At 41.0% G+C, this 21,183-nt stretch overlaps 1 protein-coding gene across 1 annotated transcript in view; it reads right to left on the reverse strand.

The window, feature by feature from the left end:
- Positions 1 to 125: 125 nt before the first annotated feature.
- Positions 126 to 21,183, reverse strand: part of SMC1B (structural maintenance of chromosomes 1B) — a 21,959-nt gene continuing 901 nt past the window's right edge. Inside the window, exons 2-25 of the mRNA XM_027702505.1 lie at positions 20,009 to 20,197; positions 19,373 to 19,485; positions 18,509 to 18,712; positions 17,861 to 18,099; positions 17,104 to 17,362; positions 16,658 to 16,798; positions 15,500 to 15,582; positions 14,816 to 15,023; positions 13,685 to 13,870; positions 13,109 to 13,288; positions 11,956 to 12,102; positions 11,220 to 11,357; positions 10,662 to 10,778; positions 9,782 to 9,888; positions 8,887 to 9,028; positions 7,975 to 8,120; positions 6,710 to 6,863; positions 5,821 to 5,919; positions 4,815 to 4,971; positions 3,934 to 4,088; positions 2,484 to 2,635; positions 2,007 to 2,076; positions 957 to 1,067; positions 126 to 732 (exon numbers count right to left, since the gene is read on the reverse strand). Coding sequence (XP_027558306.1) covers positions 622 to 732; positions 957 to 1,067; positions 2,007 to 2,076; positions 2,484 to 2,635; positions 3,934 to 4,088; positions 4,815 to 4,971; positions 5,821 to 5,919; positions 6,710 to 6,863; positions 7,975 to 8,120; positions 8,887 to 9,028; positions 9,782 to 9,888; positions 10,662 to 10,778; positions 11,220 to 11,357; positions 11,956 to 12,102; positions 13,109 to 13,288; positions 13,685 to 13,870; positions 14,816 to 15,023; positions 15,500 to 15,582; positions 16,658 to 16,798; positions 17,104 to 17,362; positions 17,861 to 18,099; positions 18,509 to 18,712; positions 19,373 to 19,485; positions 20,009 to 20,197 — 3,608 coding nt within the window. The 3' untranslated portion in view covers positions 126 to 621. The remainder of the gene's footprint in view (positions 733 to 956; positions 1,068 to 2,006; positions 2,077 to 2,483; positions 2,636 to 3,933; positions 4,089 to 4,814; positions 4,972 to 5,820; positions 5,920 to 6,709; positions 6,864 to 7,974; positions 8,121 to 8,886; positions 9,029 to 9,781; positions 9,889 to 10,661; positions 10,779 to 11,219; positions 11,358 to 11,955; positions 12,103 to 13,108; positions 13,289 to 13,684; positions 13,871 to 14,815; positions 15,024 to 15,499; positions 15,583 to 16,657; positions 16,799 to 17,103; positions 17,363 to 17,860; positions 18,100 to 18,508; positions 18,713 to 19,372; positions 19,486 to 20,008; positions 20,198 to 21,183) is intronic.

Below are 21,183 nucleotides of genomic sequence, written 5' to 3' on the forward strand. Positions count from 1 at the left end.
TTCATGCCTCAAATTCATTTATTAACAAAGCGTGGCAGTAACACAAGTGTTTGATGAACATCTGCCTGCAGGAGCAGTGGGCACATAAATGGGGTTGGAATGTTCCTGTGTGCCCAGCAGGAAGGACAAGCCCAGGGCTCCCAGCACACGACAAGGCAGGTGTGTGTGGGCAGGCTGGGGGACAAAAGGAACGTGCTCTGTGAACATTACAATTATTATGAACAACCATAAACCATGGGAAGCTCTTTAGCACACACAGAGGGGGAACACAGGCCAGATGAAGTGATTCCATCTCCCTCAAACAGTGCTCTGTACCCCAGCTTGGGGATGCTGTGCTAATGAACTTGCACCCTTCATCTTTACAGCCCAAACACCCCAGAACACTGGGAGAGAACTTTGTGTGTCAGTGGGCACAACCTCAGCAACAACCTCGGGCGCTCTCGCCCCTCAACCAAACTGCACGAAGGAGGAACAGCTCCTTCCAGGACTGTTCTGCAAAACTGCTTCCCTTGGAAAGTGAACATTGCCAAATCAACCTCCAACAGCCACGTTCCAACTCACATTGGTCACAGTCAGCTGTGAACCCCGTTGCTGTTGCTGTCCCCTGGCTCTGCCCACGTGCTACCCCAGCACAGAGCTGCGTCTGGGCTTCTCTGCTCTGTCCTGCTGTTCCTGCTCCGGGAACTCGGTGAGATCCACGGTCAGCACTTTGCTGAACATGATGTCGTCGTGCTGGGAAGGGGGAGATCACACCAGGGAACACGTTTCTCTTACTAGAAATCAGCATTTCATAAGTGTCAGAGATGACACCGAGCCCGAGCTCCCCCAGGACATTCCCCGGAGCCTGTCCCTGCCCAGCAGGGCACACCCAGCACCCAACACTGCAGCTGGGAACCAGCACTGCCACACCACCCCCCAGCATCACTGAACAAAACCTGGTCCCAATGGATCCTTACCTCTGGACACACTCCAAGCAAGGCGTCTGCCTTGCAGAAGAACTCCTCCTTCAGGGAAATCACTATCATTTGGAACTGCTCGTGGGCCTGTTCCCTGATGAAACTCGAGACCTTTGGAAGGAAAGCAAATATTTCCTCAGTCAGTTCTGGCAGCCTGAAACCACGCTGGGATCAGGGAACTGAACTGGGAGAGCTGCACAATTCCATCATGAAATAAACTGGGTAAAATGAGAAATAAACAACACTTAAGCCAGATACTTGCCATGGTCTCAAGACAACCCCTCAGATCTGCTGCTTTTTGAGAACACCAAACAAAATCATTTACTCCAGTGAATAAAGTTAAAGAAAGAGGTCTGTGCCAATGAAAAGCAGTTCCACCTAATATAACTACAAAGGAAAGTGGAAATTCCTGAATATGTAAAAAAAAAAAAAGGTGTGTAAAGTTTGTTACTGGCTACATAATAAGATCTGAAATATGTATCAGTTCACTGCAGACAACAGCATGTTTCTCAATGATAATGCAAAATAAAGGTACAAACTAAGTTATGAACTGGTGACTGAGTAAAGCAGTGTCCCTCAATATAAATGAAATGCTGCCTAAAGGAAAACCAGTCCATTTTTAATAATCCCTCTGCCTGGACAGTTTTATCTACTTGACATGGAAATAATTTTTTAATGGAAGAACTGCCTTTAGTAAGTTACAGAATTCACATTCATTTCCCAGTATAGTTCCATTTACTGCAGATCTGCTTTAATAAACCCTCAAACTGAAAGAATGGAAAGAGACTTAGTTACACAGCACAGCTCACACCTTCACCCTCCTCACCTCTCCTCACATTCCCAGCTTGGGCACTGATCAAACATGCTTAGATTGAGGCATTTAAACCTCTCCCATGTCTGGTATCTCACACAACCATCACTTCAGCCCTAAACCTAATCTAATTTAAACCAGGTTCAGTCAGGGCAATCAATCTCTGCATCCCAACACCCTGCAGTCCAAGCAGCCACCCTTCTACAAAAGGTGTCAGATACTGATAAAGGATAACTTACTTTATCAATGTTTGAGTTGTCCAGGGCAGCATCTATCTCATCCAAAATAAAGAAAGGTGCTGGCCTAAAGCTGCAGGAGGCAAGACAGTATTTTGCACTTAGAAGCCAAAATGTTGACAAACATTCTAATTACTTACTCTCTAATAAAATTGTGATAATATCTTGCAATGTTACATTTATATTTATTTTAATGAAATAATTAGATATTACTTAACATGCAAGATTAAATAATACACAACTTAATTAACAGTTCAGAATTAACATAAAATTCTACATTTATAATATTAAAGTCATGACAGGCAAAGAATAAGGTAAAGAATAAGAACTTTAGTAACGCTTGAATACTCCATTAGCAGGTTTTTTTAACGTGTTTGTAAATGGAACACTGTCTCTCTTCCTGCCACTTACTCAGGCAGTTCCTTGGAGAATCCCACAGTACTTTTCCCCCCCTGGACAGTCCCAGGGCAGTATTTTTACCTGTGTATGGCAAACACAAGGGCCAGGGCTGCCACGGTTTTCTCCCCTCCTGACAAACAGTCCATGGGCATGAAGCGCTTGCCTGGGGCCACACAGTTGAAGCCAATGCCTTCCAGATAGGGCTCCTCGGGATTCTCCAGGCTCAGGAAGGCCTGGAAACACACACATGGCACTGTTAACGGGTTTAAATACTGCCTGAGCTAATGCAGAAATGACCAAATTCCCAGGGAATATGGTTTTGTTAAGGAACCAGGAGGCTCATTAACAAAAGCAGTTTGGAAATGGCACCACCTATTTGTTTTTTGCACACTTTCAACTACTGAACGAACTTGATTTTATCACCCTTTATGTAACTGGGTTTTTTTTTTAGTTATTAAAGTTTTAGACTTAAAAAGCAGCTTTGTTTCTTTAGCTTGGAAGACAATACACTTGCAAAATTAGCCTTTTTTGTGGAAGGTTAGCTTTACAGAGCCCAGCTTTGAGCTGGAGAAAGACTAATACAAGCAGCCTTTCTCTATACTTTGTATCCTGGTTCCCAAGGCCAAAAATTGAAAGTGTTATTTTAAAGGAATTATCATATTTCCAAACCACTAAAAAGTACAATGGGTAAGATCTCTGCTACATGGTTTGTTTTTCCCATTAATAAAAGAAACAATAAAAGAATAAAGCCTCTTCCCCTCTGCACAGGGGGAGACAGATAAAAGAGAAATTTCCACACTTAACCCTGACTTCATATGTCTCCTCTTGGGTCACAGACACAGCAGAAGAAAACCAAACCAATATACAACATGTTGAGGGAAAACACAGAATCTGATGAATCTGATGTTTTAAAACAGAAAAGAATCCAATCCTGAACCCTTTAAACACTCCACAGTCTATGGAACTTGATGTAACCAAAGCATTAGGGAGTTCCCTCTTCACTTTTGGCATTAATACAGGCACAGTAACAAAGATAATTGTGGGACAATTTTTCTACATGTTTCTTAAAAGCTGCAAACTTATTATGTCTGTGTTTCCTAAATATTTAAGTGGGATACACAGAGCTTCAAGACCTTGTACAAAACACTGATTTATGATTTTGAGTTTTGTCTGTATTAATGACAGTTTTTAACTGCTTATTATTGGTATCACTAGATGTGCAAACCAGTGTTATCTATGAATGAATTATCAGTTACATTTCACATTTGTGTCCTGATAATTTTTAAGTCTGATAAACACAAAAAGAGTAAAACTACTCCACTCTGAGCAGTTCCCAGTTTTATTAAGAGATTACCTTTCTCTGTCTAATGTCCAACATGCTTTGGCTTGTCATCTCCCTTCTCTGACCCTGAACTCCTGCATCTTTGTTATTTCTGCCATTTCCTTCTCCAGGACTGAGATTGTGTTTGCAAAGCCCAAGTGTTGCTTTGGTAACAAAGCATCCAGTGAGGCCTCTTAGGTCATGACCCACCTGAGCACTGGTGTTCCTGCACAGCTTCTTGTAGATCCTGTCAATGGCTATGGAGGCGTGTTCAAAGCACCTGCTGAACAGCTCATACCTCCTCTTTTTCACCTCCTCAAATTCCTGCCTGCACGTTCTGGCCTCCTTCCTGCTGCTCTCAAAAGCTGAGGAAAAAAGATCACAGGAATTCCTCTGTAAGAAGCCTCTGAGCAAACACACAGAACAAATCTATGCTGGGTACCATAAGCAGCATCAAGCAAAACACTTACTGCAGAAAAAAAATACATTTACAGGGAGCAATACCAATACCAGGAGTTTCCTTCCTCTGAAACCTTTCAAATGGAGGCCCCAAAACCTGAGAAGTTGTGGTGCATTCCATCTGCTCTACGCCATATTTGATTGGAGCAAGGAACAAAATTGTTCTCCTAATTCCTTCTGGAAGCTGGGCAGCCCTAAGCAGCTCCAGCATTGACCTGGTACAGCTCCAGAACCCTTCCTGTGCTCATGTCTGCAATGCTCTCTGAGGATACCCATCAGTTTGAAGAAATGCTCGTGTCTGACTTCTGCACAACATACACAGTTCCATTATGTAGGAAAAATTGAAACAGTTTTAAGATTAAAAGTCAGTCATTTTCACAAAGCAAGTGAAAATACTTTATGATGTCACTCAGACAACAAAGTCTCTTTCCAATCATTCAATCTGTATTTCAACTGCATACTCACGTCTATGTTAAAAAATTGTTTACAAATAATTAAAAAATAACTGAGATAACACTTGAGCACAAAAGAATACCTTAGTATCTGAAAGAGGCAAAGCCAGCAGGGAAGAGGAATTTCCACTAGGGTGCAAACTCTGAGTCCCAAAAGAGATGGACATGAAGGACTGTTACCGTCTATGGACTCCTGGAACTTGCCCCGAGCGATCTGCAGTTTCTCCACTGCCCTCAGGTTGGGAGCAGCTGTCTTCAGCAGAGTGCTCTCCTTAGCTTTCATCTCCTGCTGCATCTGCTTCAGACGAGCCTCGATATCCTTCTCAGATTCCAGCTCCTGAAGAAAAAGGAATCCTGGAGTGACCTAATGGGCTCATAGGCCAAGACACTTCAACACACATGGTGAGCACTTGTGGTTTCTGAGACAACTACCCCACTCACTGACAGCTTTAACTGGAAACAACGAAAAAATGCCACTCTAGGGTCTTAGTTCTCACAATAATCTATGAGGTCCTCAGTATTCTTCCACAAGACCTTTAAAAACAGAGAGGCAACTCCCTTCCCTCACTTCACAATACAAGTGCTTCACTACTTGATCTGTAAAGAAGACCTTCAAAGGCAGGTTCTCAGGGAATTCTTGGAGACAAGTTCCAGTGATGACAGATCCATCCTTTGCTCTGTACCTGGCCTCTGATGTTTACTTACTTTTCTTAGGATTCAAAAGAAAAAAAAAATTACAAAACCTGCTAAGAAAATGTGACCTAATGGGTTGTTAGAGAGGGAAGGATGGGAAGTCTCAGTCTCTGCAAATACCACAGAGAGAAGTGGTAACAACCCCCAGCAGCCATCCTTGGGCCCTGGAGTTCTGAGCCATAACATACAGTGTTGGAACTTCAAGGCAGAAGGTAAAGCAGGAAGAAAAAGCAAGGTTATATTAACTCTTCCTCAATTCCATGTTTGTGGTTCAGGGAAGCTTTAAGGGTAAAGTCTGACCCATCCAGAAATCCCCCACAGCAATGCTACATATGACTACAAAACCAGAGCACACAGACACATGCACTTCAGCTTAGCAGTGTTTCATTTAAAGACAGGGGTGAAGAACAAGTAATTTCAACCAATAAAATATTTTTTACCAAAATGAAAATCAAACACTCCATCTGCAATAATTTCAAACCAAAAAGATCACCTTCAGGTCTTCTGCTAGGCTCCTGTAGTCCACCTGAATTCTCTCTTCCCTCTCATAGATCCCTGACGTCGTCTGGGTGTCTTCTGTTTCAGTTCCCAGCTGGAAGACGAGGGACATTCCAGTTCAGAAGTACAGCAGTTAACTTTTAAACTGTTACACCAATTAACTGAAAGGACTTGAAATGAAGAGACAGTGGTAAAACAGTACAAGGTAAACGTATTGCATGGCTCCTGCCCTGGCCCAGAGGGAGTGAACAGTTAAGATCCCATGAGCCCAGTTAAAGCATGCACCTGTTAAACAAAGGTGAAAACATCTGCTAATCTCAGTCTGAATCAAGATGAGAGCAGCAGCAATTTGTTTGTAGCGTAGTTACAACCATGAGCATACTGTAAATCTCCTGATTGGAAGGAGGGTCAAACCTCTGATAGCAGCAATGTTTCCATCTTAGCCAATCCCTGATTTCTGTGAATATCTGCAGCTACTCAAGCCAAAAGGATCATTTCCTATACAGCATTTATATTATGGATGACTGACCTAATCTGATCTCAATCCATGTATAGGCCACATTTATTTATATTTCTCAACTGCCCCTGTGTGTCCTCTTACACATCTTCACACCAATTTTCTTGTACCATGGTGATTTTAGGTATTTCACAGGAATATTTCTCAAGCACAAGCAAAAATACTTGCCAACAATATCTCTGCCTACAAAAAGCAACAAAAACCCTTCCCTTGAATGAATGAGGCCTGACCACATGAAAACCATCATTTGTTTGAACATTACTATGGGAGACAAACATTCCTGTAAGCAAAGAATGAGGATCTTTAAATCCATGACTAAGTAACTGCTCCCCCAGGATATCTACCTTCTGTAAACATTTTAAAGTACCTCTATTTCACTGATGTCATCCAGTGTTCCAAACAGGAGCTTGATTTTCAAGTCCTGCACCTTGCACTCAAGCAGCAGATTATGTCTCTTTAGTCTCTTCTCTTCCAGAGCAGTTTCCAGAGCTGCAGCTTCCTTCTGCAGTTTTGTGGCTTCCCTACACGCACAAAAGGAACAAAAACAACTCAAGAGCAGAAGCATCACTGCTAAAAACATCCAGCATGATAAACACAGCATGAAAACCAGTCCCCAAGCACTACGAGGGCTCCTTCCCCTGCAATGCCCATGGAACTGGGGAAAACGGGGCTGTACTTGTGCCATCCCCTCCATTCTCCCACAGGACTCCAGAGGGAGCCTGAGTTTCAGAGTACTGACAAGCTCACTCTGTTCAAACCCCACCTGCCCTAACTACAGCTCTGTTCTGTTCAGCTCTGCAGGACATGGAGGGAGATTTGATCCTTCTGACATTCCACCAAGTCTCTTCTATCACTACTCTCCTTGAAGCACAGCTTGATTCTTTGCAATAAATTCCTGTGATAGCATCAAGTTACCAGCCCCAGAAATGTAATATCTTACATGGTTAAATGACACACTCTGACATGAATTCCTAGGCATACAGTCCATGAGTTCATAGAAAATTCCCCAAGTTTAACTAACCACATTGTGCCAACAGGGGTTTTAAACTTATCTTACACTCCTGATTAAGAGACATTAAGCACATCAATAATCAGCAAGCACAACAAAACTGAAGTCTAATCTGTCCCCAAAGCAGCTGATTTAAAACAACAATAGGACAAAATAAAGTTAATATCAGTTTAAGGTATCCAACCCATGAAAAGTCTGGAGAAAATAACAATAAAATCAGAAAAAAATTCCAATTAATTGAATTGGAATTTCAATAAACTCAAAATTAACTGTGAAACTGCCAGGGGACTACACATGCCCCCAGTCAAATGTAAACTACTACACACTTACCCCAAGTCACTCCCTATTGCTCAGAGATCACAGAGAGACCTAACATGAGGTAGATAATAAGATCATTCTACACAGTTTATGGGATGACTCCCATGAAGTGATCACACACCCTTTGGGAACTTCACACTGAATTAGAAACACTGTTAAACTGACACCTACTGTAAATGCAAATCACCATGTTCCTAATAAGTCTTTCACAAGAAAACACAAGAGAAATCCAAATATCTGAGCACCAAATCTCTTCTAAATATTATCACAGTAACCATTTTCCCAGCAATACAAGCAGGAATTACCTATTAAGAGTTAACATCCTCCTTCTGAACTCTTCAACTTCAGTTTGGCTTTTTGTAACCTGAGATTTATGAGCACTTAATCTATCCTTAAGTTCTTTCTGCTCCTCCACCATTTCATTCACTTTTATTAAAAGCTTCTCTTCATCCTGCATAAAAATGTTTACATTTTTAACGTCCCATCAAAACTCTTGATGTGGAGCCTTATTACACAGAAAGAAAGAGTTATAAGTTTAAATCTGTTACATTCAAATGTGTTACAACACAAAATCTGAAAGGCTCTGTGGGATTTTTTCCCCCCACTTTGTGGCAGTTTTATACACTTCCCTTTTGTTTTTTATTCAAAGCACTATCACAGATCTTTTCTCCTTCCCTTTCCTGTGTACCACAAGCATAGTTGATTTAACAAGCACCATCAGCACAACAAGGAATCAAGAACACTGGGAAGGAGGAATCCATCCATATTACGTCAACTAAAAATCTGAACTGGTTTCATGGAATTATCTTAAATCTATTAGTGGCTGTGAAGTATCTTAAAGATGTAAAGCACCAGAGCTGTTTAGTCTCACTTATGAAATCTTCTAATGAATCTGAGCCAAGTGCTGCTGGTTTTATCTGTAGTTATATGTTGCCTTTCATATCAATTAAACACATATAACTGAACACAATATAACTGTACACACAACAATACACGATTTAATTTTGAGTAAGTTATTTTTAATAATTAATAAGTACCCAAACATGGCAGGTTATTCTGAGGTTAAAATGCATCTGCATTTTTTTAAACAATTACCAAGCCAGCACTGAATGAACCCCTTGCAGAATTACTCAGCATCACATTTATTAAATATTGTAACTCAGTGCATTCTTTCCTCCCAGCAGAGTCCCAGAGGCAGAGACTGATTTCACAGTTACCTCCCGTAGCTTGACAATCTCAGCTTCATCTTTCTTTACAGTCTCCCTCAACTTGCTGACCGAGTTGGTTACTTTTTGGAGATGATCCCGATTATACTCCAGCTGAGCAGTCAGTCGGTTCTTCTGGCTCTCAAACTCCAGCCTAGGCAAAGCACAGCACTTCAAATCAACACAGACAGAGCAGGCTCCTAACTGGGACTGTAAGCTGGGACAAGGCACATTTCCCCTCTGAGGAGTCAGATTGCATTTTTGTATCCTCCATGTGAGCACAAAAACCTGCAGAGGTGTGGGTCCACCACACCACATCCTGTGGGTATGCTGAAGTCACAAGGATGCAGTGATAATAGTTAATATGGCCACATCAATATCCAAAGTGACACTGGAGTTGAAGGATCTAGTTCAACATTCTCCTTCACTAAGGCACAAATCTGTGGGCCTGTGACACGTGCCTGGGAGACAAATATTAGTTGAGGTTGCCTGTGAGAAACCTCAGAGCCTGCTGTCCTTAAGATCATGTTCCTATGCCAAATGCCTGCATCCTACACCCAGTTCTCCTTAAGATTTTGGATACATCCGTGACCCTTCATGCTGTTCTCATCCTGGGATAGTGCCATTTTTCAACGTGGGTTTTAGAAAACTATTCTTTGCTTTATTTTTCTACAGCAGTGCTACCAAAACAGCAAATGGGACCTTCCAAGTCTGTTGCCAGCTGTCACTGACTCTGAACTGTCTCATAAACCCAAAGCAGAGCAGTGTCACTAATCCCTAACTAACCCCTGCAGTGAGAGGGGAACCTTTTACTGCCTCCTGGGCTTTGGTGATATTTCCTGGGCTGGGGTTTTCCAAGTCCCAGTGTGCCCAATCTACTGGTTTACATATCAGTGCCAAACACCACCTTCTCTTGGCAATCTCCTCTTGCTGCCTCACGTGTTCCTGTTCATACACACGGATATTTTCTATACCAATCTCTTCACAGAATTCCCGGAAAACAGCGTCTTCAACCTTGGAATACAGAGAAATGAAGGAAAAACAAAAATGTTTAGTCACTCAGAGGTGTAAAATATTTGGACAATCACTTCATGCTGCAGGCTGGGTTTTTAAGGTACTTTAAGAAACAGCAAACAAGTACTGAGAAGTAATTTGTACTTGAAGTTTTCCGATAACTCTTTCAGTCCAAATGCCAGACACAAGGCACATGATCTGCAAGATGTAACTCTGATCTAAGTTCTTCTTGACAGCACCTGGTCACTCCAAAGACAATTAAAGTAATCACTGTGACTAACTGCCCTGGTTTTGCCTGTTGTTCCCAGCCAGCTGAAGAAGAGAAAGCTGGACAGGACACTAATCAGATACAACAGGTCTCTTGGTGCAGTTCAGTTCTTCATTTTAATCCTTTCAAGGGATCCATAAATGTTAATTACTGTGTACCAATTACAGCAAAGTCACAGCAAAAACAGTGCCATGAAATATTTCACTTCCTAATTATACAGTGCATACTAACAAAAGCCTCAGGCAAAACCAGTCCTAAGATTTTAATGAAAAATTTAAGCAGGCAAATACTAGGTAGAGTGTGTGAGACAGGACTGAATGAAGAATAGCAACAGCCTACCTAAAAGGAAACCTAATGGGTTGAACGAACTTTTAAGAGAACTTTACAGGTAGTTAACAAAGTTTATAAAGTTAAAAGTTGTCCAAGTTCTAGAAGTCAGCAGGAACATACAAAGTTTCTGCAGCACAACAGCATAAGCTGTCACAGCTTTGACAGAAGGCATTACCTCATTAATTTTAGTCTGAAATTCTTCTATTTTTGCTTTTCTTTGTGCTATTCCTTCATTCAGCATGTCATGCTGAGACTCAATATTTAGCAGTTCACTTTCCAGCTTTGATTTTTCCTAGATAGAAAGGAAAAATATGGTAATTTTTCTTAACAGGAGGGTCGACTTTCTAGAAATTAAGAGACAGCTCTGTTCCAGATTAACTGTATTTTTCTGATGAAAACCTTTATTTTCTTCCCAAATGCCACTTACCCACTATTATTACCAATTTGCATGCAATGATTAGTTTGAATGAGCAGAAAAGCAAATTAGGCACCACATAAAGCGCACTTTGACTTACAGGCTTCTGAAGGTTACTAAATGATATACCAAGCTACCAGAAATTGAAATTTAAAAACTAAAAATCGAAAAAGGCTCACGTAAAGTACTTTATAATCTTGCTTTTTGTATTTTATCAATCGTAAACTCAGTCGTGACTGCTGCATTTACTTCACAGGTCATGACAGCTTAAAAAATACAATTATTAAACCTCAGAATGAATAAGAGGTGGTAGAATACCATGTAGAGATTTGCAAGGTGTTTCTTTTTAATGAGGTCCAGCTCACTCTGGGAGTATTTGAGCCGGGTCTGGGTCCCGTGGCTCTGGGCACGCAGCTGCTTCAGGTCGGCCTCCTTACGCTTGGTCTTCATCAGGGTCTGGGGAAGGGTTGGGATGGGAGAAAAAGCACTGTAAACAAGAGGTGACCTCCTGGAAAATGAGTCCTTGGCAGATTTTAACCTCACTGACACAGGCGTCATTCAAGGTAAAGGCTGACAGCACTGGTCACACTCAACAGGAATTTTGTAACGGATTTACTTCTCCACAGAAAGCATCCGCTTGCAGATTCCTAAATTCCTACTCCATCCCTCTCACAGAAACAAGCAGTAGAGGTATGACATAGTTTTACACTGGAAGGTTTTGGTCCATGCAAATACTCTCATGCTGACAGACCACATCATCTTTGCTCACTACAAGTCTCCAGGTACTTGGAACAGCAGCTCTTTTTCCTGGAGGCAGCTTGGACCAAGAGTGTTATCCTGGTTCTCCATCTGTGAACCACTCCATCAGCTGAGGACAAGATGCACAGCTGATAATTATTAATTGGAAGAGAATAAACAGCTACTGTGCCCTGTCTGCATCATCTACAAGTTTTGAAAATCACCTCTTCAGAAAATCCCCTTCCCAGAGCTGAATTGAGTCAGACAACTTCTACACTTCCATGACTTTTGCAGTAAGTGCTATTAAGAGACCTACCTTTAACTCATGAATCAAGCTATCCCTTCTTTCTTTCATTTTATTCATTTCTTTATCATCCCAACATCTAGCTTTAAATCTTAAATCACTGGATCCTCCAGAAATCACTCCAGATTTCAAAAATAAAGTTCCATCAAGAGACACTGTCTGGAAGGAAAAAAAAAATTAAACCCAAATCTTAACAAAATCAGCCAAAACACCCCATGAAGTAGTGCCCAAGATATGGCAGTTAAACAAGCAACAGCCACATTTGGACTTCAATGTTTTCTCATGTTCCAAACCTGCTAACATGAGATACATGAAACCACAGAAAATGCCTGTTGTTTCTTAGCACTAATCACATTTTAGTACTACTAGAACTGATCAGAAAAGGAAATGAAATTGTACCGTTTCTTTGCATTTAGAAAACTAATAGAAGACACTTGTGTGTACACTGGCACTTAGAAGGTTCTGTCTGGCTCAGTAGAACAAACCAAGCACCATGATAATGGAGGAGAGGAAAACAGCCTGTTTGTACCCAGGAAGAGCAAATTTCAGGGAAGAACATGGGTGCTTTAGGGACCTGATTCCAAGTAAACGTGATTTCACACTCACCTTCAACTTCAAGCTGTTTTAATCAAGATTTTAAAAGGTTTACACTAAGTGCATAAAAGACTGTCTGCAGCAACACAGGTATGAATAAGAAGAGGCAACTGCAGGAAGTAACAGAGAAGCTTCCAGTCCTTAACACGGTCCACATCTACAACCAACAGATTCTGGCAGATATTTTAAAGATTTTTGAAAGCATTTCTTCAAAGAAAACCTCACAAGATAAAGTCAGAGTTTCTAAATCAGGCCGTTTTAAGTGCAGGATTATCCCTCCTTCATTCATCCTCCTTATCACAAGGACCATATGAAGAAGCATATTTGGACTCTTAACTATCCTCCAATTTGCCTCCCCCTTTTCCCAGGAAACCACTTAGACTTCCTACCAGACAGAGGCAAACACAACCACGTGAAGTATCTGGTGGTTTGTTTGTGTGGGACTAGACAGCACAGCACCACTCTGTGTTCATCTGCAATCCTTCACAACACATGTAGAAAAGAATGGTTTAAATGGCATCAAACCCATGACTGCAGTGGGAAACACGTGCAGCAAAGTGCAGCTCCTCACCTTGAGCCTCACTGGTCCATCAAAGGCGATGTGTTTGGCCTCCTTCACTGTCTCACACACCAGGCTGTTCCCACTCACAAACTGAATCACCCTTTTCAGTGGAGCAAATGGGGTTTGCACAACATCCACCAGCAGTTTAGCTCCCTTCACCTCCCTCAGCTTCTCGTTGATTGGCTTGACCTGGAAAGCAAAGCAGCAGTGCCTGGAATTCCTGCTGTCCCCATAAAGCAGGCCCAAATCTGAGAGGTCTGGGCACGGGACGTGCAGGTAACTGCAAGGGATGCCTGAGGATCAGGGACACACCAGTGTCACTCCTGTGCTCAAAAAGGGACAAGGAGGAGGACAATCAGCAATCTGCTGATGACACAAATGGGAGGAATGACTGATATGCCAGACACTAATCCAGAGGGACCTCAGCAGGCTGGAGCAGTGGGCCAACAAGAGCCCCACGAAATTCACTTCCCAAGTCCTGTGCCTTCACACTTAAGCCTACTTTTGTTAAGCTTAAATGACCCAGTATCAAGATTTACAAGTGTATGAACTTGCTGATGACAGGAGAAAGAAAAATGTACTCACATCAAGGTAATCCAAAGCAAGAAACGTTTCGGGTTCGGCCCGTTCTTGTTTCAGGAACTGAATACAATCCCTTGCTGTTTTCTGAGTGGCAACAACAATAGCAGTCATGTATCTGCTGAACACCTTGGTAACAGCAAGCTGGTATTTTTTATGGATAGGATGACACAGGTCAAGCAATCTTCCAAACTGAAGATTAAAATATTGAGAAATATTAATATGCTACTTTAGACATGGAATAGTATTTCTGCACACAAGAGACTGAAGCAGTAAGAGGAAAATGTGTTACACATCTACCAGCTGCACTCTCTCACAATGGCTGTGCATCAGAAAAACCAGAAATTGAAGCAGGCATCAACCCAACATGCAAAGTATGCCTTCTGAGGGCATCTAATTTTTTCTCTGAGGTTCCAGTTATGTATCTCAAAGTTTTACTGAGAATCTCTAGCACACAATTCCAGAAGCATAAGACAGTGACAAAGTTAGCTAAGCATCTTTTTTGGAGAGAAAGCAAGTATCTAATACCCGGTAAAATCTTAAAATGACCATAAAGTCTTAAAAAAATAGAACTGGAAAATGGCAGCAAGAGAGGCACTATTCCAGTTTCAACCCAAAAAAGAAGTATCTGCTTATTTTAGTAGCATAAACAGAATAAAATCACTTTTTCTTGTACTGCACAGTCCAAATAATCATTAAGTAACAGCATTAAGTAAAACTAATTAGCTCTTTGTTGTACATGCTCCCAAAAGATCTTTTTTTCCCTTTCTGTCCTTACAAGCACAGTTGAGCTTTTTCTGAAGGACTGAACCTACTGATGCCCACTTTGAACACCATAACCCTTGAATTCATGCAAGAACAGTTTTTCTGCTTGTTGACATGTAGCTACTGGTCTCTTCCTGCAGATGTACAGTTCCATCCTTATCAAACTCAAACAAATGAAGAGACAACTGGCATGAGCTGTGACAGGTCTTTCACGGTGTTGTCTCAGGTATTTCACGTTTCATCTACTGGAAATTCCTGGCCTACTATGATCCTCTGGGATCCAGCCTGTCCAATTTACCCCAGCTGTTTCCTCAGCCTAAGGCAGAACTCTCAGCTCTAAAATAAAGCATTGGAATAAGGCCATGCCATTACCACAGAATCCGGGTACAGCCTTTTGAGACTCTCCAGGATCTCTGCTCTCATCTGCTCCCTCCTGCCCTCGTGGTAATCCATCCTGGCATTCTGCAGCTCCCCAACTAGTTTGTTCAGCTCCTCATTCACTTCAGCCATTCTCACTGTTGAGGTCTCAATCTCCTCAGCCAGCAGCTCCTCCTGCTGTTTTTTCTCTGCTAACGACTCGCTTCGGACAGGAGCACAAATAAAAAGCATTATTCTATTTATAGACACTTCCAGCATCAATTAAGGTCATTCTGCAGTCACCTTACCTCACAAGGAGTACAAACCAGGCAGAAGACAAGACCCAGGTAAGTATTAATGCTTTCTAGAGCAGCACAGCTACAGAACTGCCCCGCTCCCTTGCTAAATTTGTCCACTAACAGCTCCATACCCATAGTGACATAATTTGCAAGAAATTAGAAGTAATTACAGAACTGCTTCAAATAAAATATGGATTAGTCATAATACTTCCTACTTCATTTTGGCAGCTACTTTAATAGCCATATTACTTTAATAAGCTATTAAGCAGAATTAGTAAGAATTCTAACTCCTATTAGAATTTTAAAGAAAATAATTAGAAACAATTAGAAATGTGCTGTGTTATTTTGACAATATCTAATACACAAGAAATCAAAGGAGCTTTTAATTTTTCACACGTACCTGCACAACTTGGCATATTCTTCCAACTTCTCAATGCGTTTCTTATGCTCCTCTATCTGTTCCACAGTCTGCTTTATGATTTCCTATGCAGTCACAAACAGAACGTGTCCAAAACAAACCAGAAAACCACAGCTTACAGCAAGATAGAGAGCACTTAATTCACAACAAGCACTGAGGCAGATCTTTTCCTCCTGGCTGGTAACTCACACTGAAGTGACAGCATCTCTTTTGCAATAACAGATGCCAAATTGCACCATGAATAATAAAGGGAAATTGTTTTATCAAGGCCATTACTGGATTTTTCATGTTCAGCTACAGCTTACGGAAAGCCTCTTTACGACAGAGAATCATGACACTAACACTTAAAAGATCTTTAAACACAGAATTAGTAAATTATAGGTGTTAAAACAAAAGAGGTGCTTTTCTTGGCCCTACATCAATATGTTTTTCCTAAGGACACACAAAGAAGCAGGCACAGAGCTTCTAAACTGACACAAAACTCTAGTAAAAAAACCCACTCAAATTAAAAACCAGCAGTGAAACAAGTATTTTCAGTTACTCCCTTTAAAAAAACATACACTAATTACAGCAAACGAAAAGACAAAAATCGTGTTACCTATTCATTTTCTTAAGCCTTAATTTAATTCCTGAAATTCTTGTGACCTTTTGAATAGCTCTAGGGATGGAGAGTCAACCTCTTTATGCACCTGCTGCAATATCCATGAGATAAGGGTATGAGAATTCTCAGGAATCCCTTATTCCTTTCTCAACAATGCAATGGGACTTACCCACTTTTAGAAGCACAGGCAATAGAATTTATTTCACTTGAAGATACCAACCACATTTTCCTACTAACTAGTACTTCAGAAGTAAATAGAAGCACGTTAATATGTACAAGATTGAGGTGTTAGGAACTTTATTGCTCATAAAAATCCATCAGAAGAGACTAAGTTCTCTGAACATAAGGAGTCTCCCCCAAACCTGGACTCCATAACTAAATGCTAAAGAAATGCTTGTTGCCTCTGTAACTTCTTAGCAGGTGACAAAACTGCAAGGTTAGCAGGTGGAAAAAAAAGCAGGAAGGCCAAAAGAAGACAAGGTTTCCAGAAAAACACACATTTTTCTCCTTCAAACACAACTCTAGTTTGACACAAATACCTTGACTTCATTTTTCTTCCTCCGATTAAGTTTCAGCCTTTCTTGATCTCCTTTATCCTCCCAATGAAGTTTCTCCATCTGCTGGGTTAATGTACCAACTTTCTTTCTTGCTGTTTCCTTCAGCTCTCTGTAACGCTCCAGCTGGACAAAAACAAATAAGTCATAAATTAACCCCCTGGAAAGTGGGAAGATTCATGTTGTTCCAGCCTCAAGCAGCAATTGCCTACTTTGTCATGCTCTCACCCTGCTGGATATTTCCTGTCCTGCCCTCCCACAGGGTACCATGTCTCTACACAAAACTTGCAATTTTGGTTTGGTTTGAGCTCAAGAACAGAAAGACCACCAGAAATTACAGGTCATTGGTGAAATAATGGTTTCCCTGTGATTTGGGGGGGGGGATTTTTGGACTTGTCTAGTAACCAGTGCTTTTGGGCTTCCCAGTTCACCTGACTGTCTCCCAGCTCAACACGTGCTGCTCTCTGCTTTATCTCCTCTTCAGCTTTCTCCTCAAACGCTCTCCACGCCTTCTCAATATCACTCAGTTCTATCTCTAGCTCTTTTATGTTCTGCTTTTCCTTATCACACTGTTTCTCCTTGTCCCTCAGGGATTTTTTAGACATTTCTACTTTCTTGATTTGGTAGGACGTGTTTTCCTTTGCTTTTATATAGAGGGGTCTCTGCTGAATCAGTGATGCTTCCAGAGTCCTAAAAAACAAAACCAAAAACAACCCCAAAACAAACAACCCAACCAGCCAACAACCACAAAACACAGACAAAACAACAGAACCACGCAGCAAAAAGGAGCAAAGGACAGGGGAGAGAGGGAGGAGAGAAAAGAAGAGCCCTCCCTCCCAGCCACACCTGCAAACAGGTTTCAACAGCAAGGCTGTGGCTGTACCCAGGGGTTTCCACTGTGGGGATTTTTTTTTTAATATCCACTGAAAATAGTCATTTAGGAAGTGAAGCATAACCTTCTGAAGTGTAATAGCAAACAGGTATTTTTATAATGAAATTACTGACAACCTGGGCATGGTGAGGGAGGTGAAAACCATGTCTAGGTATCACTTTAGTGAACCACAAACTGACCTCCAGAGCACTGGGTTCTCACCCATGTGTGCAACAGGAGATGCACACCTGCCAAGCAATTCCCAGTGCAGATCACGCTTTCATTCAACTAGCACAGAATCTGAATGGAAAACCTACTTCATTTCTTTTTCCATATGCTGTAGGTCCCTGTTTAGTACACCAAGGGCTTTTTTCTTGGCTTTAAATGAATCTTCTGCTGCAGAAAGAGACTCTTTCTTGGTATAAGCCTCCATATTCTTTTCATCCAAACTGTTTTTCAGGAAGCCAATGTCTTTTTCATTGTGATAAAGCAGAAAAAGCTTCAGCTGTATCCTTTCTTCATACAGGTCCTTGATTAGCATCTGGTAATGCTCTGCCTACCAACATTAAAATTTCATTTATGGTTTATAAAAATGATTTCCCATCATTATCAGTCTAATTTCAAGCCCAAACTGAAATAAGATGCTGTACCAGGAGCTGTAATTCCAGCAATGTGCACTAATCATAAAACTCAAACATTTAAATCAATACTTATATTAATCATATTAGCAAACCTGTGCTTTCATTTATTTAGATATCATTATATGTATTCCTCCACCCTTTTAAATGATACCAAATTATTATATAGTATGCCATAGTGAAAAAAAAAACCCTAGATCAAGCACAGCAGAAATGTGTGGTTGTTTTTTTAAAAAAAACAAACAAAAACCACCTGTATTTAAGCCCATAAAAGATCTGATAAAAATCTGGTATCTTTACAACCAAAAAAAGGAACAACTGAGTTACCTCCTCCTTCTCTATCTTTGCTTGTTTTCGTTCTGCTGCAACACTTTTTTTCTTGTTATAATTAAACTGTGCATCCTCTTCTGCTTGCTGCATTTTCTTCTTTTTTCGTTCATATTCTTCGGCCAATTCCCATGAGTTACTGATTCGTTCAAAAAGCTGAGTTCTCTCCTTGGGCTTCTTCATTGCAATCGATTCTACTGTTCCCTAAAACAAAATGGCCCCAAAAAAGTAAATAATGCAGCACTGCAGATCCTTCTGTTGCCTAATGAATTTCTTTAGGAGCTTGTAGTACAGATGGATCTCTGTTTATATTATAAATGTTTCTGTAAGAGGGAAAAAATCAGTTCTTCCTCAGGAGTCTCCCTCAGCAACTGTAAGGAAGATAATTTTGTGCAACGTGTTCATCACAAGGCTAAGGCACTTCTGACCCATGTCATTAAATTCTTGGGAACTAACAGCCCAGCAGAATTTTCAATCCCTCAATCTGAACCAAAATATCCTTTACACTTTGATGCATCTTTACTGATGGAAGTGTTTTAAGATGAAATTCCTTTTTTCCTAACACGTCTAGAATTGAACACACTAAGCAATTATAGATACACGTATTTTTTTATATCCTTTGAATAATACAAGCCCACAATTTCTTCCAGATTAGCTTCTTTCTTACGAGTGCACTCATGTACACACAAACCCCATTATTTTTATTTTGTAGTCTTGTAGTTCTTGGTTGAGGTCAGGAAAAAAATATATTGGCTTGTAGTCAGCTAAGGGTGCCCTCTTTTCTATCAAACAGATAACTGTGTATCTATGAAATAATAACCTCAGAGGCTTTTATTTTCCTTACAAAGTACCTTGAATGCTCACCTGGAAAATAAGGCAATTCCTGGCCTTGACAAGAATGCCTATTTTTTCCAGCTCTGACACATAAGCAGATCGGCTGACAGCCTTGTCATTGAAAAAAAATTCAGTACAACTGCCTAAAGGAGGAAAGGAAAAAAAATTACTACTGGAAACGGCTGCAACACAAAACCCACCGGAAAAGAACTAAACCAGTAGAGCAGTTTAACGGAGCAATTTCCTCAAAGGAGAAAATAGATTTCAATGACTCCTGTATTCCTCTCAATAATTCCAGTTTGCTGTATGAAAACCCTAGTTTCACACTTTCAAATGGCACTGATGTGCCCCAGTGCTCGTGCCTGCAGCAAGGTTTCAGCCCCCAATTTCCCTCTACAGATCCCAAGGGAATATCTACAGATACACACAGAGCAAAGAACATATAATAATCACTTGTTGAATCTTTTAACTCATTGGCCCCAGTATGTTTTTTCATTTATACCACTACCAAACCATGTATTAATACTGAAGTATTAACCCACCCAGCTCCGAAATGACACTGGGCATCTGAAATTCCGAGTTGAGTATTTCTTATCTCCATTTATACATCATTTATACATCTGTCTTTATACATCAGACAGGATTGCAGCAGTCTCTTCCACCTACCACGGATAACTCTTGAAAATGTCTTCTCTTCCCCATCTTCCTCACAGTACACCATCTTCACACTGGCTGTGGAAGAGACGGGTCGCCCAACGTGTGCCCCGTGAATGAGCTCCCGAACACTTTTAACTCTCAAATTGGCTGTCTTCTCACACAGCAGAAAGCTGACAGCATCCATTATGTTAGATTTCCCTTCAAAGAAATATTTTAAAAATTGCTTTGACGTGGCAGAAATGAAAGGAGGCGTTTGATTAACAACCAGCTAGAAAAACACGCAGAATTGCAAAGTTCCTTATTAATTCTATTTCTTATTCTGTATTTTTAAATTTTTTTAGGAAGAAATTCTTCCCTGTGAGGGTGGTGAGGCCCTGGCACAGGTTGCCCAGAGAAGCTGTGGCTGCCCCATCCCTAGAAGTGTCCAAGGCCAGGATGGACGGGGTTTGGAGCAACCTGGGCTAGTGGAAGGTGTCCCTGCCCATGGTAGGGGTGGGACTGGAGGAGCTTTAAGGTCCCTCCCAACCCAAACCACTCTGGAATTTGGGGATTTTATTGAGGAAAAACTACTGCAAATAAAGAAACACATCTCTAAGACACAACACACCAGCAGCAGAAAATAAGCCTCTCTGTAATAAAAATCATCACAAAACTGATTTTTCATTTGTTCAGCTTTACTGAATGTCTTTTTTTTTTTCTCCCACCCCAGGGTTATCCAGAGATCATTTCTCCATCTGAGTGAGCCACATCACACTCCTTCCTTGGCTGTGTCCTTTCTGGAATGCAATGAGGGAGCCTTGCTGCACGAGCAACTCCAGCCACAACTTTCCACTACAACACCAGGCTCCTGAAGAACACAAGCACTTTCCCAGACCCATCCACCACAGCATCAAAGCTCTCTGGTCACAGTCCTTCCACAAAAATTCTCCTAATGGAATCCTCTTTTGGTTTTTCCCCTTTAGTCTTGAGCACTTCTGTTGACAGCTTAATTATTTTCAGCCTTAAACTTTGCTACTTGGGGATTATTTTGACTTACTCTCAGAAATATCAGAAAAGGAGGAATACTAGGAGAAAAACAGTTAAATATATAAATAAAAAGACAAAATTCAGAGATTATATAGTCACAATTTTTCTCCCTGGAATCATCTATAAAATGTACTCACATTTAACTGGAAGAGCACCTG

The sequence above is a fragment of the Neopelma chrysocephalum genome, unplaced genomic scaffold (assembly GCF_003984885.1).
Source record: "Neopelma chrysocephalum unplaced genomic scaffold, ASM398488v2 Primary Assembly neopelma1_188, whole genome shotgun sequence".
NCBI lineage: Eukaryota > Metazoa > Chordata > Aves > Passeriformes > Pipridae > Neopelma > Neopelma chrysocephalum.